The sequence below is a fragment of the Protomyctophum bolini genome (genome assembly GCF_963924005.1).
Source record: "Protomyctophum bolini genome assembly, chromosome: 2".
In the NCBI taxonomy this organism is placed as follows: Eukaryota; Metazoa; Chordata; class Actinopteri; order Myctophiformes; family Myctophidae; genus Protomyctophum; species Protomyctophum bolini.
In genome coordinates, this window is record NC_137863.1 from 12,047,502 (window position 1) to 12,074,020 (window position 26,519).

A 26,519-nucleotide genomic window follows, 5' to 3' on the forward strand; every position below is an offset into this window, starting at 1 on the left:
CAGGTCAAGATAACGGCTGCACTGCATAACCCTTAAACAGCGGTTAAAACACAGGTCAAGATAACGGCTGCACTGCATAACCTTAAACAGAGGTTAAAACACAGGTCAAGATAACGGCTGCACTGCATAACCCTTAAACAGAGGTTAAAACACAGGTCAAGATAACGGCTGCACTGCATAACCTTAAACAGAGGTTAAAACACAGGTCAAGATAACGGCTGCACTGCATAACCCTTAAACAGCGGTTAAAACACAGGTCAAGATAACGGCTGCACTGCATAACCCTTAAACAGCGGTTAAAACACAGGTCAAGATAACGGCTGCACTGCATAACCCTTAAACAGCGGTTAAAACATACAAGTTAAAAAAACAATCAGACCCGTCTTAACTGAGTGGTGCTGTACTGTACTCATACTGTACTTGTACTGTACAGGTACTGTACTAGTCGTACTGTACTGTAGTGCTGTACTGTACTACTCAGTAGTGTACTGTACTGTACTACTCTGTACTGTATTGCACATACTACTCCGTATTGTACTGTACTATACTACTCCGTATTGTACTGTACTGTACTATACTACTCCATACTGTACTGTACTGTACTGTACTGTACTGTACTGTACTGTACTGTACTGTGCGTGCGTGCGCACGACAGAGAGAGACGTCTGATTCCGAATGAGGAATACACAGACCACCCCACGGCATGCTTCGCGGACCACTTTGGGGTCTGCGGACCACCTGCCTAATAATAATATACATTTTACCAGGCTCATCCCAACTCCCTCCCCCAGCCCCAGACTGAGTACAACTCAAAATACATACATCAATACCATGATCTATTACATCGCATTACCCACATTGTACATCATTTGGTGTTCATATATTCGAACGGGTAAAAACTAGTACTGTAAATAGTTTTGAGTTGATGAGAAGCAGGTGTGGAGGAATGTAGGATTGGCAGGGTCTGAAGCCTGGTTCATATTCCATTGACTGTCGCGCACAGTTAAATGGGTTCCCTGATTGGTTTGGGCCAAGACGCACGTTGAGAATGAAAACAAATACAAATGTTCACACAACACTCGAGCATACTATGCCGAAGACAGAAACAAAATGAATACAAACGAAAAAGAAAGCTCACATAAAGTGAAGGGGTGGAGGAGGGTGAGAAGGGGTGGTGCTTGTACTGTGTAGATTGGCAATTTTTGGTGAAGAGATTTGGTGTAGATGGAAAAAAGCAAGTGCAGTTGTAACTCAGTTCTGTTCTATCTGAGTAAACCTCAGAGGGTTAAGTGGATAAACTTTATAAAGTGACTGATCAGAGTAGCTGTCCTTGGTCCTTTCACAAAATCACCTCACTTATCCCGTAACCCTGGAGGGTCGTTGGGGCACCACAGACGATCTGTTGACCAGCTCTCTCCATCCCTCTCTGTCCTCGGCAGCTCTCATTGCCTCGCTGAGTTTCAAGTGTGTCCATTCTCCGATGTTATCTTCCCATCTTTTCTTTTGTCTCCCTCCCTTTGTCTCCCTCTTTTGTCTCCTTGTACGGTGCCTTGCAGGATGGTCTTTGCAAGGCCTGAGGATCTGGTGATGTGTCCATACCACCTCAGTTTACGCTTTATCACAGTGGTAAGAAGGTCATGTGGGCCGAGGGCTTGGCTGATCTTTTGCCGTACTTCCTTGTTTGTGACATGTTGGGTGTAGGAGATACCCATGAGTCTTCTGTAGCATCTCATTTCCATACTCTGTATTCTCCTCTGTAGCTCAGCTGTAAGAGTCCAAGTTTCACAAGCATAGAGAAGGATTGAGATGACAAGTGATCGCAGTAGTCTCACCTTTGATGCCTCTGATGTTTTTGTCTTTTGGGCTTGAGTTTTGCCAGGGCAGCAGTTGTTTGCGCAATTCTGGCAAGAACTTCCCGTTTGGTTCCTTCATCGGACACAATTGCACCAAGGTATTTGAAGGTAGACACCGTGTCCAGTGCCTGTCCGTTGACTTGGATGTCTGAGCGGATGTTGTTGGTCATCATTTTGGTTTTGTCTGCATGGACATCTGCATGGAAGCCCATCAATGTCATCCGCAAAACGGAGGTTGGTGATTGGTCTGCCTCCTATATTTCACAAAATATACCTTTTCATTTTCTGCTTTCTCCAACATTATTTGTGGTCCTTGTGTGACATCAAAATAAAAACAATTTAACAGCATCGTACCAACGCCTGAAGCAATATAACATTTTCCTTATTATATTCTCAAGAATAATTATTTCAAATCTGAAATGGATTGATTCCCTTGGACAGCACACATGTCAGCATGCCGTTGGCTCAAGACCTTGCTGTTGGTATGTCTGACTTGTTGTAAAGGATGCACTGCTACAGGTACCTCCTGCTAAACCATTGCAATACCGGTTGCATAAACTGCAGTACCTTAACTGTCGAAGTTAAAATTTTCCCTTAAGTAGTTTCACATTCACCAATAATGATACTGTGAGTGAAGTTTAACTTTACACAGCACATGTGCTGTATTACAGTAATTTCTGTGAAAGCCTTAAGACGTTTGCAAGGAGACAACCTAAGAGGCTTTATGCAACATTCCTTTCAGCTTAACACACCACTGAAGTAAAATGTGACCCTGAATGTAGCATGTGCTTAAATCCATATTTAGAAAATGTTTCAGATGTAAAAACTATTCTGAGATGATGGAATGATGATGGATGATGATGGTCATGGAAGGGGAACCTTCTGAAAGCTTCATGAGCAAAGTTAATCAACTTCAAAATGTAAAAAAATAGTTCATAATGACCTCTCAGTCATGCGAGTGTAAAAGCTATTGGGAATAGGAAGAAATCAACATGCACTCAAATCATTCATTTTCAGGTGGCAGCCCAAGGCCACCCTGAGCCTTGGGGCTCCATGCAATTGCTTGGTTTGGGTGTTCACTAAAACCACCCCTGGTCAAATCGTTAAGTTGCTCATCGGCAAATGTAAGTGCCGTTTAGTCCCTCATAATCATTCAATATTACTGTCTAGTACCGCATAATCCCATAGCATTTCCACTGAGACCCAAAAACATTAGAAACAGAAATACAGAGAGACATTACAGCATCACGGACAGTGACACATGGCCTTGGCTGAGAGTGCGTGTGCATGAGAGAGAGAGAGAGAGAGAGAGAGAGAGAGACATAACAGCGACATAACAGCATCACGGACACATGGCCTTGCTTGGCTGGATTAATAGATGTATTATGTACATAATTGGAACTGCTTTGAAATTAAGTTCCCATCTGCATTTAACCATAACATAAATGTGTTCATATCAAGCTTGAATAGCTTCTTCAGGTGCGCTATATCCGGTTTATAGTGCAAGATTTGGCAGGACCAAGGTTTTTCTTTTTACAATGTACAATTTAGGCATTTAGCAAACACTCTAGACTCATTGTCAGGCATACTCTCCCCCCCCCCCCCCCCCCCCAAATGCACGTATACTCTGATATTACTGTGACCTAGCCATAGATGCTGTTCACCTTTAACTGCTTGCTATGAAGTATCAACCTTTATTTATTATTCTGTTTGTGACTTGCGTTAGCTGTGCTAGCAGCTAATAGTTGTTCTACTGTAGATGAGATGACTAAAGCATTTTCTTTGCTTGTGTATCCACAATCCAACAATAATGATTTGATCACATCCCATTTACTCTTTTGTATTCCGGCTACTAGAGTACTAGTAGTAGTACTACTAGAGTATGAAATAGAACTGCAGTGTAAAAATGTATTCCGTGTATCTGTGTCTCATCTACAGAGAAGATGAATATTCCCAGCGCACTGAACTACTTATGTGCAGTGAGGGTACTATCTATTCTAATAGCTCTGAGGAAGCATGAAAGATATGGGCAGATATTCTCTATTACTTGACCTTGAACCCATTTATGTAGTCTTTTACATTGCCTCTCTTCACAGAGGCTTCCCCTGACATCTGGCAGGCCTCCAGGAGCATGGAGAAATATATTTTCTACACTGGATCATGTGTAGCCAGTGTATCTGTTCCACTTGTAGAACCCGCTTGTGTCTTGTATTATCTAGAAATAGCAGAAGGGACGGTATCTCTAATGAACTCTATGCAGACACTCAGAAAACCATCTGTACTAGTCATTTGTTTTGGCCTCTGAGACGATCTGAACAATTCTCTGGAGGGCAGAGTATTTTGTGAGGGTTAGAGTCGGAGTTGATGAATACCTCACTCACACACAGTGCATTCACCTACAGTAGGTGCTGGACTCTTGGAGCCATATTTGGCTATAGGCTACATTCATTTGCTGTCACCAGCTATTGGCCTAAACTTAAGATTAGATGTTTATTTTGACTGTTGCTTGTCAGCAGTTGGGCTCTATGGTAAATATTGCATGGCAGCTGGGAGCGCAGAGGTGAAGGGGATGCTGAAATCCAGAACTTGCATTTTAGATAGATAGATAGATGAGCAGATGGGACTATGGATGGATGGATGGATAAACTAGCCAAATGGAGTAATTGATGCAAGGTTAGCCTGTACATTCAACCATTGATCCACTGCCTGAGCCGACCAGGACATGATATGTACTTGACTATTACAAATATATTGCAAGAAGGAAAATAGGACAATCTACTATACACTATACTGTATACACCCTGATAAGCTATGGAAATCATTATTTTTCAAACATGTGGCTGAAGCAAACTACAACTCAGCCTAAATAAACCAGTATATAGCCCAATCCCAATACAGCACTTCTGCCGGCTTAGCCTGCTGACTCCATTAAGCCCCACAGCAGAGCAGAAATACCACTCGACATTGTAACAATAATTTTGTCACAAGATTACGAATGTAATACAAATATGCATACAGAGTATGTAAATTTGAATAATACCTATTGATTAGTTTCAAAGCACACTCAGCATTCAAAGTAAGTTAAACTTTCTGTATTAAGAGACTGATAGGTACCCATATTATTTTTTACTGTGACATTGTATAAATGGATAAGATTCTAAGGTCAGGGCGAGGGCTCCATACATTATGCAGTGGCTTGCTCCAGTGGGTCTCTATGGATACTACTGGGCAGAATTTATAGAGTGAATTATAGAGCCAGACAGAGATACCTGAGTTGTAAGCCTAATTGTGACATCTCAAGACATATCTATGAAGGTGCTATGGCAATGTTTGGTCAAGCATGCAGCGATTACACTACTACCTTTTCCCAGAAATAAAACTGATAATTGGGCACATACCATAGGGCCTAGGCTATTTGTTCTAGTATAAGACAAAAGCTGGTGTTGACTTGCCACCAGTGCAGTGACATTACAAGCAAAATTGAAGGAAATCTGTTGAAATCCTCAAGCAACAGTCTATTAACAGTAGAAGCAATGGCAGAGCCAAGACTCGTAAATCTCCAGATTTTATTTAATAAATAAAAACTATTCCTTCTCTGATCTTTCTTGAAATTAAGATATTGAGTGATCTTTCTCTAATAACAAACGGTCTCTATAACTGTTATTTTAAAGGGTGGACTTCCCTTTACATCTCCCTGACAGCAATAGACCATATTCAGACAGCGGCCATATTGGATTTTTGCATTGAAAAAGCAGGGTGGCCACCTTGCTGAATATGGTCTATGGTGGTGCATCTCATTGTCACAGTACATGCCATCCAAACATCCATCCACCCACGCAACCATGAAGGGCATCCCTTAGTTGCACCTAGGTTGTCATATACATCAGATGGTCTTAGTTGATGTCAAGGTCTCTTCTAGTGCCACCTCCCCCTTCTCTCCTCAGGCCATTTCACAATGAGCAGAATGAACATCGACCTCTGTCATTCCGCTCGGTGAGCAGTCCACAGTGCGCCTGCTGGTGCCAGGCCAGCTGAGCCAGTGCTGCTGGGCAGACTCTGTGGCCTTGTGCCCCTGGGTCTTTGTCCACGTGCACACACCTCCTAACCAGCCCAGCTGTCCCTGCTTCATTATCATGTGTTGATTAGTGTGTTGATTAGCAGTAGATTACTGCAAGGTGTGTGAGGTGTTCTAATCTGCTGTAATATTCAAGGGCATGACTGAATTTAAAATAGCCAAGTCGTTCCTCTTGTAAAGTGTGTTAATATATTTTTCATGCTGAGTAAAGTAATCATACACAGAGGCGCAGGGCACTCTTTTACCCTTTCATTTCAGGACAGTGAGACGTGTGTGTGTGTGTGTGTGTGTGGGGGGGGGGGGGGGGGTGTGTGCACGTCGTGCACGCCCCATAAACCACACTGACTCCATAATGTTTTCAACATTTCATACACTGCTGCTTATCGTAATATCGTATTAAAGCTTCCATTAGAGCAGAGATCTGCTTGATGACAGCATTAGAGGGCTCAAGCTTTCGTCAGTGGAATTGAAGTTTGTGTCGGAGTAACCTAGAGAGTCTGCCTCTCCAGGTGCACTCACCTGCTCTGCCTCTGGAGAAGCAATTATTCTTTGTGTGTCAGGATGAAGGAGGGGTCCTCCCCAGAGGTTGCACAGCCAAGCCCTTGCTAATAGGCAACGTTAGCAATTCAGACCAGACAGGAGAGGAGAGGAGAGCGCCGCGCCGCCGCTCTCTTCCGCTGCCCAGTGCCTTCGCCTTGGCCTTGTTTTGCTTTGTCAACTCCTTTTGTTTGATATGCATATCAATAAATGTTTTATTCATGCGACTGGAGGGAAATCAGTCATGATCGCGTTGCGTTTTTTTTTGTGTGCACATGCATTGGGCTTGCGATATTGCAGAGCATATTTTGTGACACAGCCTATACCAAACAAGACTGAGACTAAGAAATTTATGTTTTATGTTCAGGGTTCTCAACCCGTGGGTTGTGATATCTCGGGGGGTCGCCAAATTATTTTGGGGGGTCCCCAAAATATATATATATATTTTTATGGAAATTAAGAGTTTACATAGTATGTGGTGCATGCATAAACTTTCCTTAATGATTATATCTGGTTTCAGTATTAATTTATTCAGTATTCTGTTTGTATTGGTGGTGGGGAAGGTGGTGGGGCGGGGTCGCGAGACATGGCCAAAGCATTTCTGGGGGTCCCCAGCCAAAATCGTTGAGAACCCCTGTTTTATGTTACTGACACTCAATGGATACATGGCAGTCGAGAACACAGAGCCCACATGCTATTCGTCTCTGACAGCTTGCTTGTAGATCCTTTTTTTATTAATAAGGCAGCAATGCTAATTGAAAACAACATAAGACAGGGAGAATGGGTAGGACAGGATAGGCTGAGCTGCAGGCGTTACAGTTTCTGCTTGCACACCTGTTCCTCAAGAACAGTGCCTTCCTGCATCGCATTAATTACACAATCTCTCGCTGCAATGTGTGTGTGTGTGTGTGTGTGTGTGTGTGTGTGTGTGCGTGTGCATGCGTGTGCGTGCGTGCGTGCGTGCGAGTGCACATTTCCTTTGTGTGTTTGCACTTGGCTGTCATGTGCCATCCAGTTACTGTAACTGGATGTTGTCTGGCTTCAAAGTGATATTTTTGAAACCTTTTTTTCAAGTTAAAGTTCTATTCTAATAGTAATCATTGCTGTAGTGTAGTGAGTTTGTTCAGTAACAGGGGTCTCCTCCTCTCCAGATCTTTAGTAATCAGAATATACATTTTCACGTGGGTCACTTGAAAGTTTAGGGTGGGATGATTCACTTACCTCCCCATTCGATACGATCTGGCAACCTAGGGTGCCGATTTGATTTATATTACGATTCTGGGATTCAGCGATTGTTGCGATTCGATATTACAAATGTATACATTTTCACGTCCCCCCCCCCCCCCCCCTTACTTATCTTTTTTAATACTAGATATTTTTTAAATAATTATAAACAATATTATTAACCATGAACAGTTGAATCATACACTTCAATGCAGACAGTTAACGTCAGTTCATTGAAACGCTTCTGCTATATTTATTTGACACACTTTCACATACAAACTTCTCTTCAACTGGGATTTCCGATAATGGTCTATAGATTGTGCGTGGAGCGTTTCATGCAAATTGATCAAAAATCCTGGCAGAAAATCAGGTTTTTCAAACTGCTCAAAATGGCAGAAAATCTGAAGGTGGAGCTTACTGGTCAAAGTGACAGATGTGTTCCACATGAGTCAAGGCACATGTGGAAAGTTACTTGTTAAAGCTTAATTATTTCGCTTACAAACACGAAAGTTGTCCGGCATGAGGAGACGCGTGTATCCAAGTTGTATTGCTGTCTGTCATTGCTGTCGGATCATGAGCTATGCCTGTTCAAAGTTTGCATTTTCAATTGAATGCTATAGCGCCACCCTTTGGCCAATGGTCATGGGCATCGCGGCCTCACCATTTGGCATTGCCCTCTACCATATTGCCAAGTTTCGTGAAAATCCACGGTTAAGCCATAATTGCTATTTTTGGTGGGAGAAGAAGAACACGAACAAAACAGACAGCTTTTTATGGCATAGGCAGCTCCCGGCAGGATCCGGGAGAAACTACGCGCAGCTGCGCGACATGAGACTAATTACTTAGAGCGACAGAGAGAGAGAGAGGAGTGTGTGTGTGTGTGTGTGTGTGTGTGTGTGTGTGTGTGTGTGTGTGTGTGTGTGTGTGTGTGTGTGTGTGTGTGTGTGTGTGTGTGTGTGTGTACATGTGTGCGTGTGTGCGTGTGTCAATTTAACAAAGGTGCAGACGATCAGAAATCAGCAGAGAGTGACCAATGTTTGCGCTACTCTATGCCGAATTGAAGTGGACTCAGACCCAGACTTTTTTTTTCTCCCTGGAAATAAAAACGTCTGGGTTTCCGAGGCTACTTCGGGCTTGACCCCTTAAATGTTAACAGAAAAAATATCACTTACACGCCCTTTAATTTGTCCTTTATAGTCACAGAATTGTATATAATGTTTGCCAATCTCGTTATTATAGGGAACTGAATCAATACATGCACAATAATAACACAACTTAATGCAATTAAATAATTGATATAGTGCAATATTTCCAGACTTAGTACTTGTTAATGTTAGGAAGTTGTTTTATAATTTGTTTTTTATAGGTTGTTTGCTGAGTACAGTATGTGCTATACTTGTGTTGCATCATATATTCTAAATACCCATCTGCTTTTCCACTGGGAAATTCAGTCACTCTACTGAGAGCTGTAATGACGTACAGTACCTGTCAGAGTAGAAAAAACATCAGCCCAATTACCCCCTTCAAATGCTTTGTATTTGCTACTATTGTTATTGCTTCCACTATACCAGCATCAACGTTTAATAGCTTTGTCCTTCCTGGAAAGCTACCTTCCATTTCTCTTCCCATCAAGGGATTTGTCTTGGACTTAAGGACAAGGGGTGTCGTATTGTTTCCTTTGTTAAATGTGAGCCTGTAAAGCCCTTTGAGACCATCACAGTGATTAAGGCCTACACAAATACATTTGAGTTTTGTTGAATTGTATTTAAGGGACAACTGCCTGAGAAAATGTACGATTTGATTTTATTTTATTTTACTTCCATACCCTACTTCTCCTAGCTGCATGTCATGGTGTCCTTGAGCAAGAAACTTAACCCCTAACTGCTCGATGCTTCTTGGTTGGTGTATGAATGGGTGAATATAATGCACATTGTAAAGTGCTATATGCATAATTTAGCTCTCTTCCTTTCAAAAGCTGTGTGAGTTTATAGCATATGAATAACTATTTGATTATATTGTTGGACGACTTTAAGCCTTTTGTACAATTTGTCCATGAAACACAAAGCTTCCTTCATTGGGGTATAACTATTCATTTACATACACTAATAGAAACATTCATTAATCCTACATTACATTCATAAACCTTGTGTCTCCATCAATTAATTATCTTTTTCAAAGCATGTTCACAGCTAATACATGAAGACGGACATCTGCATGAAATCCAAATCATGTACCGGTAATTTAATTTCAATGTTGGCAATTTTCCAATTTCATCTGTTTGTTCACAGTAAATTAACAAAGCTTTGGAAGCGTCATGACTCAAAAGCAATGACTACACTCTACAGCCTACCAACAACAGATTGTTGTACTGAAAACACAGAACAATGCACGCTGAAGTTGAACTTGGGGTTCTACTTAATTAGTTAAGACAGAAATATCATCTATTCAGAAAAGTTAGTTTTAATAGTTTGTATTTTGTATTATTTTTATTTAAAAGAACATACCGATGCCTGGCATTTTTAACCCATTAACTACAACTCCCTTTTAAACTTGTCATTAATACTGATCCTTTGCCAAAGCATACCACCATTTGTTAGATTCTAGAATGACCAGATTTTTATATTTATTTAAATCAGTTGATAAACCAATGCACCTTAAAAATGATGTACTTCACTGGCTAGGGTCATGAACATAAATCCATCTTTTCTCTATTTTTGGCGTAAAGTAAAAATCACACTGTGTGAACTGAGTGGTGCAACCCCCCCCTCCCCCTCCCTCTCTCTCTCTCTCTCTCTCTCTGTTTCTGGCACAACAGCGCCCCTACTGGTACTCATAGTCATACTGGTGCTCATAGTCACATTAACGGTGAACACAGACATTGCTGTTCCTTGGAACAGCAAGACATTGGCTGTTTTTGAGTGGTTGCACCACTCAAAAATAAAGTGTGCGTGTAAAAAGTATGAGTATGTCACAAATGTCATGAAATGCTTTAAGATTTGAAACAAATCTTTGTTTTTTGACTCATGGCAGGTGAACTTTTCATTCGAGGGCACACAGACAAAGCACACATTAGCCTGAAGTCCACAGCCATGCTGAAGGAAGGGGTAATGAGGCGAGAGCCTAGACTTACCGCTTGCCGCTGCACAAGCCCAGGTTTCAGGGAGCTTTGCTTTGGGCTTTTGCAGGGCTTACACAGTAAAATTCTGAGTGTTCAAGTGTGAAAATGGACCTGCAAATTGCTGTCTTCCTTTTTCACGACCCTTTTAGATGTAATCACGTGTTGATATTCGTATAAAAGCATGTTAAAATAACATGGAACTGTCTCTGCCTTTAATCACTTTGCATTTTAATTGTCTTAAAAGTCCTTGACTTGTGAATTATATTGGTAAAATATGTTTTGCTTGTGACAATGTCAACAAATACCTAATTAATTTTCAACCAACTATTCAACAAGGTCCAGTCAGCGGAGTGTGTATCCAACCAAATGTTTAAAGAGCTGTTAGCGTGAGTGATTGATTACTCAGACAAACAAAGACAGGACACCTCTCCATACTAATCAGGGACCTCGTTTTAATGCGTTTTGCTAAAAGACATTTCTGTGTTACAGTAACTACAGGTCTGCATACAAAACATATTGAATCAATGAGAGAGTTGTACTTATGCTTAAGAATGTGAATACATATAGTTCTGGCCACATCTACACACAGCACTGAGTGACTGAAAATTTTCACTGTAAATTAAACGATACTTTTAGTATAATGTGACATACAGTATAGAAAATTATTTTATTCTGTTTATTTTTAAATAAATATATAATAATGGCATAGGATAGATTAATAATATAATGATCATAATATGATATTAAATAATATGTGCATACAAAGTATATATGGGTGTAGACCTACAGTATAATGATATCCTGGTAAAACATAAACAACTGCACTAATGTCATCTCAATGATGCTATAGCCTACCTATCTGTTGTTGGTCTGTACATATACTCTATGTTGGTACTATCAGCAACCTCACTATGCCTCTCTCCCATTGCTGCCGTGTCCCTTTTGTTTGCTATAATTCTCTTTGTGGTCACAGCGGGTGGGTTATCAAGACAATCATTTGTAGTCACAGTAATGACATTGCCCTGCTTTCAAATGATGCCGAATGTTCTGCAGCTCTCACCTTTTTATTTTATTTTGTTGTTAATTGATTCACCGCATGGGGTCCATGCAATGTGTGATTTGTATTCAAGGGTCTTGTGGTGTGCAGGCTGATGGTAGCACAGTGGCGGAGACATTTGCCTCCCAAACCACGAGTGCTCCTGCTGGCAGAGGATGGATTCCTGCCAGAGCCTCCTTGTCTCTGTCATAGCTTTCTTAAGGCAAATGTAACAGTTCTACTGCTTAACACGCGTTCCCCGCTATTTAATCAAACATCCTACGCTGCCTAGATTGTTTTATTACCTTTGCAGCATACGCTGAAGTATTTGCGCTTTTGATCCGTGAAAAAACGCTAGTAAACACTCCCAGCATTTGTTATTAAGCCGACAAAAAAAAAGCCACTTCCTTGATCCAGGTCACAGACAAAGAGCAAAGCGAGCCAAGATTGTCTCTACCCCCTCGTTCGCTTGCATTGGGCTCAATTTCCCAGAAGCCCTAGCAACCCAGAGCATGGGTTGATTTCCGGTTTCGTCATCATAACGTAACGGCCTCGTCACCAGGTCCGCGACAAAGCCGCAGTTTCTGCGTATTAAAAAACGGCGAATTAAACACTTAAAACAAATAGCGGGTTTAGCGTATTACAATTTTGAGTGTTTGGGTAAACACAAACGGTGTGTAACACAAACATTGAAGACGAAGGTGAGGACGCAAATTCTGATTGGCCGGAATGAGATGTATGATGTATGATGATAAAAGCGCCCCTCACTTCACACGGGTGATTTTATTTGATTCATCATTTATCCTTTTATGCATACACAGTGAATTAAGCATTCAGCTGTTATCAACCTCCAACATAACCATGGGATCCACTGCCAATAATTCAAAGTTTTAGTTATTACACAGCACATTGCTTTTAAATATATTGGACACAATCTAAACAACTATATGGGTCAACTTGTTATGCTGGAGAGTGTTTTAGCAAGAAGAACTATGAATATTAAACAAAATATCAAAATGAAAGTAATGGACTAGTGTGGGTTACTATAGGACTCCATATGCAGCCTGCATCGGCCATTGACTGATCCCTATAGTAGCACAGAAGCTTAAAGTAAACATATTCTACTGAAATAAGTCGCCTCTAATCCCACCCCCAGGGCAGAGATGAGAGGGTTACAAAGAATATTAGTTATGCTTTATTCCACATCCTTACTGCCAATTTAGTCACACGCTTACACACACATAATGACACTGCAAAGTGGAGTAAATGGAGACTTCCATTGTGTGCATCATACACAACTGAGGAACACAAACCACACAACTAATCTACAGGGACAACACTCCAATCTACAATGTGAGTAAATGGGATGTAAGTTGACAAAAAGGCGAATGAAAACACTTTGCCTGACGATTGTTCAATATAAACCAGGAGCTATCTTATTACCACCTAAATGGCTTCTGAAGACATGTCTCATTTCAGATCAGTCTTCTGCGTGCTGTGGTCTTGTGTGACAGGCAGAATGAATTGATGTGTTGTGTGTGCTTGTGGTTTTGCTCTGCTAATGGTTTAGAAGTACTGACCTGTTTTCCACCGCTGACTAATTGCCTGTTTTGCAAGCAGGTTCTGTGTCTAAGTGTCAAGCCGCCTGTGTTGTCTTTCCTCCCCACCCTGCAGAGAGTGGTGTCCTGCAGAGTCCTGTCTTCACCAAGCAACCTGGCAGCATTGTGTTCCCTGTGGACTCCTTGGAGAAGAACAGAGAGGTTGTGTTCAGCTGTGAGGCACAGGGAAGCCCACCTCCCCTTTACCGGTAAGTACAACAGAAGAGTGCTTCATGTCGTTGTCGTCGTCCCCGTCCCCCCCTGCGCATCATCTACACATATCTCTACGGTCATGTGAAGACATATCTCTCAGATTTTTCATATTTATAAAAAAAATTATATATATAAGTGATTAAGTTGATAAGTAAGGGATAATATCTGCCTAGGTGGTCATTGTCGGGAGATAATTCACCGACAGGGGGTTTAACCACCGACACGAAGTGGAAAACAAGGAAGTGAGTTGATCAAGAATCCATTTTAGGGTACCGCTTCGTCTATTTCTCGCTCAAATGTTTTCAAAAACATTTTTGAGAGCAATGTTTAGCTGTAAATTACATTATGCTAAGGACGATACACGTCTTTAGAATCAAAACCACGGGGTTCCATGGACGTGTATACCTGTAGGCGTCTTTAGGTCTTTTTAATTGATTGGTTGGCCTTTCCTTCTTCAGTGTACTCCTTGTGTTTTGTGCATGCACACTGCTGTGCACTTATATGTTTTTTATATATGTTATATATATAGGATTATAATGGCTCATAACTCTAAATCTCCATGGTTTTGACCAAAAGAGAAATGTTCTGACTTCATTTCTGACTTCAGGAATTATCTCTTCCTAAATGCTTATTAGAGAGACTTAGATGTACCAGAGGTAAGAACGGAAGGTTATGCCTCCCGGTTCTGGGGCGGGGGGCTTTTCAGCAGAGTAAAATCTGCCTCATCTCTTGGCACTCTAGCACCATTATTTTTGAAGAATTCCCCAGCAAAATAAATGTTAATATCAGTCAGTGTGTGTGAGGTTTTGTTTTCCCTGTCTCCTGAATCATTATCACTTTTGGCAGTTGTACTGTTGTTCTGGTGATGCCAGAAGATGCAGTCACATGCACAAGCAGATTGTGTTTCCTCATCAGAAAAAACTGCTCATTTCTCCAACTTGCCAATTCTGTCATTTAATAGCAATGCACTAGGTGCAGGTGCACCTGGCTCTTAAAGGGAACGGAATTCATGTTATGCCCAAAACACACCCATGTACCATGTACAATTTATAATCATGACATGAAAAATAACAACAAAATTCAAATATGTACAGGATGCCAGGGATTTGCATTTTTTGAGGGATGGAGTCAGGGCATTCCACGCTTGGGTGGCAATTTGCCCATGTTTGTTTTGAAAGTGTGATACCAGATCATTGTTCTCACTTCCTCTTGTATTGTGGTTGTGGGAGTCGCTCACTTTTTGAGATAGTTTGTCAGGTATTTGGGTACAGAGGGCAGACAGCTAGAGTCTTGAGAGCACTTTTGTTGACAAACGAGGAAATTCTGCCCAGAAATCTTGTTCTTTGGTTTACTTTTTTGATTACCCTTGTTGCCATGCTTTCACCTGTCAGTTTTGTTGACAAGAATACAGCCAAGATATGTAATCTCTTCTTTGCTGGAAATTACTATGTCGTCAACACTCAACTCTGAACATGAAATCATTGACATTTACTTTACTGTTTGGATTTTGGTTATTTTCGAACTGAGAGCCTCCTCAACGTGCATTTTGTCCTCCCCTGAAATCAGGAGTGCTGAGTCGTCAGCAAACAGGAACAATTTGCAGTTACAGGCAGCATTCATGTCGTTAATGTAAAGTAGGAACAGTAACGGCCTTAGAATGCTTCCTTGGGGAACCCCACAATTCACTGGGAGGGGAGAGGACATGGTTCCTTTGATGTCAACTAATTGTTCTCTTCCCTCTAGGTAGGATTTCATCCAGTTTAATGATGCACTATCAAAACCGATCGCCTTCAGCTGTATACCCTGTGTATTTTTGGTTTCTTCCTGAAAGCTGAAAGCCTTTGAGTCAAAAGGCCCAATCGAAATGACAGTGAGTGACATCACAATATCAACCCCTCCCCTAACCCTTTATCATACAACAACACCTGTGGGTGCGGCTTCAGTTCAGGTGGATCACCACCCAACAGGCAAACCAGGCATACTTAATGAACTGTGGGTGTGGCCACATAAAAACATAATTTTATGGGGGGGAATTGCGGACTAAGTCTTTTCTTACCTTAATATGATGTTATTATATCCAAGAATGAGTGATAGAGGTGGTAGAGCCGCGCGCACCACAGACCGACTTTTGGGACAAAACTAAGGTAAAATGAAGGTAAGAAAATGTTTAGTCTGGAATTCTTTGGGCGTTTTAATGTTGAATTTAATGCAGACGTTTTCTGGAGTGGCAGCATTACCACAGAAGATAAGAACAGACTGAATAAACTAATCGAAAAGCATGGTTCCATTATTGGCATCCCCCCAACTCTTTGGAGATTGTCACAAAGAAATAAAGATAAAACTACGCACATATACTGCATTTACGAGGGTCATCCTTTTCATAGGTTTTTTTAAAAGGCTGAGGAGCAGTTTTAGTGCTTGTTTTATATTACGGAAGTCTAGAAAGTCCTTTATCTCCACCACCATGAGGCGGCTGTCTAATTGATGATCTGTACTGTACTGTATATAGTGATCTTTGTTTTAATGTGCAGTTGAGTGATGGCGGCTGTTTCTCCCCCCTCTTGTTTTCTTGCCGTTTGTCTCTATTTTCAACAGCATGTTGTTGGTGACATTATGACTTTCCCCTTTCGTGGTCGACAAAATATACTGTATCTCCTTTGGAAAATGCTTAATTTAAACAATGCAATGTAAAATTGCATTATTTATATAAAAGTGTTCAGTCTACAGTACGAATATATTAAAGTCTAACTCATGTTGCTATGATTAGGTGATTCTCTTTATTGTTAATGGGATTGAATGTTTGTGTTAGAGACTAAACAAACATACATTTCTCTTCATTGTCAATGACGTTTTTAAAACGCTAGCGCCCCTCAAAAATACACTTCCACACGTTAGTTCAACAGTGGCGGCGCACTCACTGATCAACCCCGAAAAAACGAAACTAAGATTTCAGCATCAGCTGTACACTTAAGTTTCCCTGGAGCGCACACTCAGCACACATTTTACAACTGGGATGATGATGCTGTGCATTGCTGTCGCTGAATCCACGGAGACAGCAGACACAGAACATATGGGGGACTGCGCCAGTGTGCCTCGTCCCCGACCCCAAACACGGTAAACTTGTTGTTGAAAAATAGCTTCCAATAGCTTGTTATTTTGCGCCGAGTAGCGCTGTGTGCAGGCCAGGCTACATACATGATCGCCTCGAACAAAATACATCTCCTACGTGAAACCTGGTATATTCTTCGTCGTACGACGTGTTGTGTTGCAAGCTGAAAATAGCAGATTTACAAGCTCACAACGCGTCGTGTCCACCACACGTTGTGAGCTACTTGATCAGCTAGTTTCAGCACATGAAAATATGCAGGCTGAGCCGTTTAGAAACTTTCCCCGTCACAATAAAAGCACATCAGCTTTCACATGTTCATTCCATATAAAGAAAAAACAGGAGCAAAGTGGGCAAGGATTATGAATTCGGTGGCATTTCACATTGCAAAAGGGTGCAGGAAGAGTGGTCACGTAGGCACCTCGGTGTTAAATATCCTTATTGGCCATTAGGTTGAACATGCCCATGCAGAAAGTAAGGGGTGTGTCTAATTTCTGTTTCATATTGTCAAATGATAATAACGATATGGAAAAATGTGCTTAATTTAAGGCATTTATGCTTCAGCCAAGAAAACCTTTGCTAGCCTTGGTGATAAGGTCATACAAAGTTGGTGCTACCTAATTTGTGGTGGCGCTACCAACTGAAAAGGTAGGTGGCACCAGTGCTACCTGTGAAAAGGTTAGTCTGGAGCCCTATACAGGTATGTGTGGCTTTCTGGAAAACAATAAATGTTTACGTTTAAGCACCCCTGCGATCGTCACACTTTTTCTGTTACAAACTGACCCCGGCCCCCATCAGAAAAGGGAAAAGTTATGTGGCCCTCACAGGAAAAAGTTTGGGGACCCCTGGTTTAAGATGTTGAAAGCCTACTTTCCTTTAGAGAAACCTCAGAGCACCCCACCTCGGGTCTAAAATACACTTTTTGGCCAGCAAAGAAAATATTTCCACTGCACTCTCTACAGATAGAAAAATCCCATTAACCATATTTTTGTGTGAAATATTTTCTTTTCTGGCCTAAAAGTGTATTTTAGATGTGAGGTGCGGGGCTCAGAGTGTTCTCACTAAGGAATTAGGCTTTCAACTCTTCTAAACTGTGTTTGTTTTGGTGAGTAAAGCAGGATATTTTTTATTTTTTACTACAGACGATAGGCTGCTCTACCGGGAGGTGCACGCAATGGCTCGAAAGTAACATACCGTTAAGGAGAACTCGCTATGGACCAGAGCTAGGTTTATTGTACTGTATAACCTTTCGCAAAACTAACGAAGATTAATTTGGGATCAAGAGTACCCGTTGTACCTGTATTTCTGTCTGTGTCTCTTTTATGCCCACACTGTATAACTGTATGGAGATCTCTGTGTCTGTGTCTGTATCTGTTTTATGCCCATATATGGAGTTCTTTGTGAGGCATGCCCAAAGTAGAGTCCAGGCCAATCCCGGCCTGTCTATGTTTATGTCTATGACCTCATATTGATGACAGGTACTCCATATATGGGGATTTGCAGATGTGCCGATAATTCTGGGAGATCTGCTGATACAACCAACTCTGTGAATGAGGACCTGAGGGAGTGATGTACCGAGTTGAAAGTCTGCCTCATATCAGCTAGCTGTCAGATAAATAGCTACAAGAACTGTCTCTTGATGTCAGCATCAGGATAGTGTTGACTAGTCTTTTGAGTAAATCAGAAGACCAAAATCCCATTTCAAGAATGAGTAGCTCCTGTTCATAGGAAGAAAAAAAGAATGCAGTTTGTCTTTTGTGATATTCCCTGGTTTATAATCTTTCATCCTAGACTTGACTCAGTTTTTCCTCTCAGTAACCCAGCAATCTATGCTTAGCTTTCTGTGTTGCCACTTGCCAGTTCAAGTAGTTTATTCTACTAGAGTGCATAGAACAGCTGTCTTCCCTGCTATTTCTCCTTTGCATGGACCATTAGCCTATCGAAAGGTTGGTATGTTGTACTGTGGATACTAAAGGTTCAAATCAATCATGTTTGCTCTCTGAAATTGCTCTGGTGAGTTTTAGAAGGAGTGGTACATTTCATAGTTGGGATTGAGCCAGACGATGACCTAATCCGCTGTTTTTTTGTCAAGGTCACTGAACGGCTTTGCCAGTGCAGCAGCAGCCTTAAGCTTCTTAAGATGTCTTATGCTGGGAAGACAACTGTTAAATCATGTTCAATGTACACGTATTGTACTCTGACTGGTGGTTGATCAGCACTACCCATCACTAAGTAATATAATTACATTTATTTTAATTTTACAAATTTTCACTTTCAATCTGGCGTCCCAATTTGGTTTGATTTGATTTCCCTGAAAACCAGAAAAAAGCATAAGACTGGTTGACATCAGGGTCCTCCATTTTCAATATATCAGAGACACCAATTCTTACATTGGGCATGTCAGTATCAGTGTTGGGTGTAACGGCGCTATTAATAACGGCGTTATGTAAGGGACTACTTTTATTGGTAACAATAAAGTAACTTGTTAGTTTTGCAATTTAGTAGTTAGTTCCTTAGTTACATTTCCAACAAAGTAATCCCGTTACTATAATGTGTCCCTGTTCATTCTGTTGGCAAGATTTAAAAATAATAAAGCCCCGAATGTCTGCGGAGTTTATTTCTCCTGCCTTCTGTGTGATTTATCCTTCCAAGCACACTCACTATACCATGTACTATACATCCTGCGTCTACTACATCCTGTAGTTCACTTAAGAAATAAAAGTATTGTTACACGCAGATCTTTTAGCCCCAGCTACCATGACAGTGGTAGTGGTGCCGGGTGGTGGAATAATAAAAACAACATGCTTTTAGCCAAAGTTCATAAAAACCGCATGCGTCTATGACTTAAACAATGTAGACTAAACACTTTGGAATTACGTTAAACATGGTATATCCTCCGTGGCGGCGTCATTAGGTGAGTACTAGTAAATTAATTGTTAAGTTTCATAGTATCATTCATCATCAACAGGCTGTTGTTGATGATGCCCCCCAAAATGAACAGGTTACACAGCCTACAGGATTCTCATTATGTTACTGTCACTGCCTGCAAGGATGGCCGCCGTGCCATTTCTTATAAACTATCTAATTCATACGTGGGTCGTCGTGGGTCCACGTGGAGTTGTTATTGTTGTTCATGGGCCATGGTGCGCGGCTTGGAGAGGGCATCAGAGCGCAGCGCAGCAGTATGGTATTGTCTGTACTCTCTGCACTAGCTCTTTCTGTCCAGTCCTACGTGTATAGGCTGGCGATTGTGGCGACTTATATTCGTTAATAAAGAGAGCTGTAAAGGGGATATTGTCTATGGTCAGTTCATGGTGTGTATCATTCTCGTTTTTAACCGGGCCGTGATAATGCGGCGCATTGACGGTAGGCAGTAGGGCTAATACAATGTAACCAACTTGCGCAAGCATGGGTTTTAATTGTCTGGTAACGGAAAATAACGGAAAATAATCTAACTTGTTACTTTTCTCAGAAGGTAATCTGTAACGGTAAGGGATTCTTTTCATGGGCAGTAATCCAGTAACCGTTACTTTAGAAAGTAACGATGCCCAACACTGGCAGTATTGGTGTCTAAAATCTTGACTATACTGTAGCTTTGGACGTTTTTGAAAGTGGCTAAAGAGAAGGAACCGAACTCTGAACATTACATAGCCTCACAATAAGCCAGATGGAATGGTAAGATGCAACTATGGGCACAATCTGTTTTAACATGGCTGCATGAAGCATGAAGTTCTTGCTAAAAATGAGCCACTATCAACATTTTTCTTATCTTGTATTGTTATAACTATAATAGACACTGTTCCATACCACACAAAAGGACTGTGCTGTGCCTGACATGCCTTTGACCAGATGATGGTTGTGCCATTATGCTCCATGTGTTTTGTTTGCAAAGTTTACTGCACACCTCTGTAAAAGGCTAGCGTGCGTGCGTGCGTGCCTCTAATATTACAAACTGCTGACATATACTGTAGTCCAGGCTCCACATGAGCCACACCATTCCTGTGTGGATCCCAACATCCACATTACCTGGATTAGTCTAGTAGTTAATAAGAATATCGAATACATACAGTAGCATCTTCATGGTGTCTTATCTCTACCAGCCAGGCCAGAAGGCCGGAAGGTATAGATTATGTTGTCACCCATGGATTAAAGTTGTCAGTTGCCAAAACTGTTTTCAGTCATTTTTTAGAGGATTAAAGAGTATTAGAATGTGCCCACGCCCATTTCGGCCTAAGTAGATTTTGTGTTCTTCCTTGTATTATCTGATTGACCCCTAGTTGATTCATAGACCCATAGTGAGTGCCACATATGGGTTCTGATATTCCATACACTGGTGCCTGACCAATAGAGCCAAGGAGAACACAGGCTGTAGCACTTCTGGGGTGGGGACTCTGGGGAGCCCATGATTCATATAAATGTATCGCCTTGTTTCTGCGCACCACTTTTTTTTAACAAGCTCACAACTTTGTGGACTTGTAGATCTGCTATTTTCTGCAAATAGATTTGGTGTAGAGGGGGAAAAGGAGGGGGCCAAGGATAGGCCCATTAAGAAGTACAAAGTCAACGAAGTAGGTAGTGTTTCAGTGAAGACTTTCATTATGCATAATATCGAAACCAGAAAGGGCACCTTTCATGTCTGGTGAATTACTTTGCTCCTTCAGAGACAAAACCGTTACAGTACATCAGGCAGAACCAATAGCTGAGCATGATGCTTTAGTCTGTCATGCTACCCAATCCATTTAACGTTCTCAGCAAGTGAGAGGGATGACACGACGATGAAATATTAAAGTCATTTTTTTGTTTGTTCCACATCAACAGTAAACAAATCTGTATGGACCTCTGCTCACCTCTATCATTTGTCATATAATAAAGCTCCTGAGAGTGTGCACTTACTTAATTCTGAATTGGATAAAATAACAGTATCGCCGAACCAATGTTTGTTTGCAATGTTTGCATGTCACTAGATTTGTGGAACCGTTTAATAAGGTTTAACAATATGCATTTAATGTCTAGACATAACCAGCGACTGGTTGACAATGTGGTGGCACTGTTTTGATTCCAGACAGTGGTCACATGGCTGCACATTAGAGTCTGGTTTTCTACAGTGTGCCTCTTTCTTTTACAATGCCTCTTTCAGTTTCTTTTGACAGAAAAGCTATTATGCCTCAAAAGTATAGCGTAGTGTAGTGGCATAACCAAAGAGTAAATACTGTGAAGAGCAGCTTCACTCAACGACATCTGAATAGTGTGTGTGTGTGTGTGTGTGTGTGTGTGTGTGTGTGTGTGTGTGGAAGGAATTGGGGGGGGGGGGGGGGGGTAGAATTGCCTTTTCGCATCATGGCTGACACATTTTTATTACAAGCTCATGTGTGTTTTCTCTCCCTTCCCACTGAACTTAGACCATTTGGAGTGAATACAAAAGTAAAAGAAAATCCAGAACCACTTTTTTTTCTTTATTTAGGGATATCCAAAATCATATATATATATTTTCAAATTGTGTTTCTTTGTCCACAGTTTTTTTTTTTTTTTTTTGACGGGAACAAAAATAAATAAATAAGTATAATACAATATAATACTCATAGGGAGTGAGAGAGTATTTGAAACTGTGAGCAGTAATTAAAATAAATACAACAAAACCAAAAAAGAGAGACATGAGTAAGACAGAATTTTAATGTATTTCTTGTTTTTGTTATTTTCCATACCTATGTTTGATTACTTTGTCTTAATATTTGTACATTACTATTTGTTTAAATTGTATATTAACTTTGGTGAGAACCACTTATAAGCCCTCCCTGGGTTTCTTTTCTCACCTGCACACACTTCTTTTATTGATGATACCTTTTTGTACTGTTTTTATTGTGCGAAATAAACTAAACTAAAAAAAAAAGAATCAATCCAATCGCAAAGGAATAATATATTCCACCCAGTTAGACCAAAACTTTATAAATTTCTCCTTCTGCAGAGAGAAAGTGATCCGTTCCATATTATAAATATCATTTACTATATTTACCATTATTTTATAGTGGGGGCCTCAGTAAGCAACCAGTGTAAATACTTTTCTACATGCAGATACCGAATAGGTATTCTATCAGATCTTCCCGTCTGAAAATGTGCATGTCCCAAAAATAATGTAGTAAACTCTAAGGGCAAATTTCCACCAACTATTGTATTTATTGATCTCTGAAATTCTGTCCAGAAGGTTCTAATCAGAACCACTTCAATACACACTTCAATTCATGGATATTTTTGAGCGGTATCGCTCCCATTAAGTGACGAGTGTGCATGTCTGTCTGAGTACCCATTGACCCCTGCAGCTGAAGCTGTTTGTGTTCGCATTCAGGTCACACACACACACACACACACACAGACACACACACACACACACACACAGACACACACAGACACACACACACACACAGTAACTATAACAATAAAAGTATAGATGCATGCACCGCTCAGTTGACACGGGTATGATGTTTTGTTTTTGTTGCATTCCTAAGCCATTCATTTGATGATCATCAGTCGTTCCCTAAGGAGACACAAAGAGTCTCCTTTGTGTCTCCATGGGGAACCACTGCTGACAAAAAACAAACACATATCCATGAATTCAAGTCTCCATGGGGTGAGAAAAAAGGAACACCCAGTTAGACCAAAACTTTATAAATTTCTCCTTCTGCAGTCTGAGAGAGAAAGTGATCTGTTCCATATTATAAATATCATTCATCACAGAACACCACCAGCAATCAGCAATCAAACACAAATGTTTGGTCAAACCATGTGACTCCCATTGGAAAAGCATTGTGGTGGCCTAAAGAACCCAGCTTTAATTAAATAATGGCCGTATGCTACTTTCAATGGATTTTCCTTCCCGTTTGTTTTAATAAAGGACTCTATTTGGAAGCATTGGATTATCTGTTGAAATGATGAGGGAATTATACTCTCCGTTGATCCCCTCTAAGACCAATGATAATCACGTGGACAGGTCTAGAATTCACAAGTGTGAACGCAAGGTTGCACCCATTTGTTTTAATTGTGTCACCATGATGATCAAGCAGCATGTTTATGCTGTTTGACTGGAGTCTGGCAAGATGGATGGTCTGCATTGCTGTCTGTTGTCAGGCACTAAAGTCCTCTGCGCTACAGCAGTACACTGCTGTTTAGATTAGTGCTAAACTGGGGTCGGGCGGGGCTGAGAATATGATTTCAGGGCCATCTCCACCGTTTATTTATATCCCGTCGAAAAGCAATCTAGTAGATCTACAGGTTACTTTGCTTTTATATTTTAGTTCCAAATTCTCCCCTGGTCCAACTTTGTTTCCCCTAACTTCATTCATTCATTGTATTAAGTATTCTTCCGTTTTCTTATTTTATATTTTGTCTTTTTTTCCCCACTTCATGTGTTTAGGTGGAAACTTAACAGCACAGTGGTCAGTCCCAAATCTGGATCTCACTACAGCCTATCTGGAGGCAACCTCAGGATCAGCCATCTGAACAAAGACCGGGATGCGGGCACGTATCAGTGCCTGGCCGCCAACTCTTTCGGGACCATCGTCAGCCGAGAGGCGAGTCTAACCTTTGCATGTAAGTTGCAACTATGTTCTGTCTTTGTATAAAATGTAATGGCGGCTTCTACTGTTAAGGGCATAACATTTATGTCAGGGGCAGTCTAACATGATGTTGCTGTGGAATGGAAAAAGGTGAAAACCTTGTATGTCCATTGTCCAAATCTGTTACTCATCAGGAAATGGGAAAAATATGTTTGAGTGGATCCAATGTAGTTAATAATCACAAGTTCATTAGAGGCACTTAAAGACTTTTGCTTTGTAAATGTTTTACAAATTGTGAAAATAGCAGATCTACAAGCTCACCACGCGTCGCAACGTGTTATGAGCTTGTAGATTGGCCATTTTTTGCAAAAACCTGAAATTGGAGATACAGTACAAGGTTTCTACCCGTCAGCAACTATGATCAACTCCAGTGATTTCAGTGAAAAAAATTGCTTGTGGTAGTTAGGGTTTCAGTAAGAATTGCTCATGATGGCTTATTGTATCAAAGAACAACAAATTAACACCAAACAAAGTAAACTTTCCAAGACGCAAATTACACCCCGTGCAGTTTTCAGATTGATGCTTTTTAAAGATTTTCTCCTGTTTCCGTAGAGCATGAAGATAGATTGTTTGAATGCTCTTGATAGGTCTAACTGGCAGCCTCTGGACTCTATATATTCCTAAAGCAAGCGGAAGTCAATAAGTGCCTATGTGCCAGTTATTGGACAAGCATAAATGATGACATTAACGGTGTCGGTGAGCGATAGCTTGCTTAGATTGAATTCTGAAGTCTCACGTTTGGGGACAAGGCCACCAAACCATGTATCTCAGCCAGCCATGCATTTGTTCTGTGACTCTGTCCCTTGGACTAGAGGAGAAATTGGTCTGAACAATGTGATTTTGTCATTGGAAACCTGCTGTGATGCAGTGACAGTTGCATCAATTGTAGGGCTCTGACCTTACCAGGTTTGAGCTGTTGCCAGATAATCAGGGAATGCATGTGTGACCTAATGTCATCTATCTTCTTTATTACACTTGGTATAGCTTAATTAATTCACCATGATTGAACAGTGACGGTTCAAGAGAATAATTTAAAGGGCAACTGATATTAGTACAGCAATTTACATCAAAAAATAAGACTATCTTCTTGGAGAACACATTGCCGTGCTGAGCAATATTATTATATATTATTTTAAAACTATATGGCTCGGGTCTGGTGCAGTGCTGCATCTGGCTTTGTTGAGCGTCTTTATAGGGTGTCATCAGGATTGGTCTGTGTTTGGGACGGACCAATTTGTGTGTTATCACACAGTAACAAACAAATGTGTCTGTGTGGAGAATGCCTAAATTGGGTGCCTAAAAAAGCAGAGAATTATAATATGGCACATCTACAAACACAGGCATGTTTGTAGATGCTGTAGGGTATAACCCTCTGTATCAAATATAAATGTATTTCAAGGCAGTGCCGCGCGTGGCTCTTCCATGGCATGGGCCATAGTGTAAGGCAAGATATCACTGGGTATAATGGGTAATGCATAAGGCAATGGCATGTGTCACGGTGATTGGTTTCATTATTGTAACGCCCAAACCACACCTACCGGTATGTGGGGGCCTGATTGCTGAGGGCTTTGTATGTAATGGTGAGTATTTAAATCTGTATTTGACTGGGAGCCAGTGGAGTTCACAGAGGACTGGTGTGTCATGTGGTCCCTGGATCAGGTTTTGGTGAGCAGGCGGGCGGCAGAGTTTTGAACATACTGAATGTTCACAGATACGGCTGGTAGGGTGTGTGAGGCTGTAGCAACAATCGGATATGAGCAGTGGTTCTGAGGCTAGCATGTAACCTTCTCCCTCTACAATACATATACCACAGCCACTGGGAATTTCATGGTTCCAATCAATGAGCCTACTTTATAGTGGGTTTTAATGCTGGCATTAAAAGCTTGCGGTGGTGTAATATGACAAGTCATGTTAAAGCACACCTGGGTTTAGTAGCCAAGACAGGAGAGCATTGTTGTAACCACTTTCTCTACCGCTTGTAGAGAAAATAGTTTCTCTAAGCTTATATGTCACATCGAGAAATGTAAGCTTGTAGAGTTATTTTTTTAATACTTTTATCTCTTTTATTGGAAAATGTTTGAAAATGTTTTAAATACTTTTAAGGTTGATATAGCAATAATTTTTGTCACAGTACCTGAGGGTCAGTTAATGT

At 40.9% G+C, this 26,519-nt stretch overlaps 1 protein-coding gene across 1 annotated transcript in view; it reads left to right on the top strand.

Annotated features, from left to right (window-relative positions):
* cntn4 (contactin 4) overlaps positions 1 to 26,519 on the top strand; it is a 130,609-nt gene that overhangs the window by 8,424 nt on the left and 95,666 nt on the right. The window contains exons 2-3 of the mRNA XM_080788291.1: positions 13,518 to 13,650; positions 24,166 to 24,341. Of these exons, the coding sequence (XP_080644417.1) occupies positions 13,518 to 13,650; positions 24,166 to 24,341 (309 nt within the window). The remainder of the gene's footprint in view (positions 1 to 13,517; positions 13,651 to 24,165; positions 24,342 to 26,519) is intronic.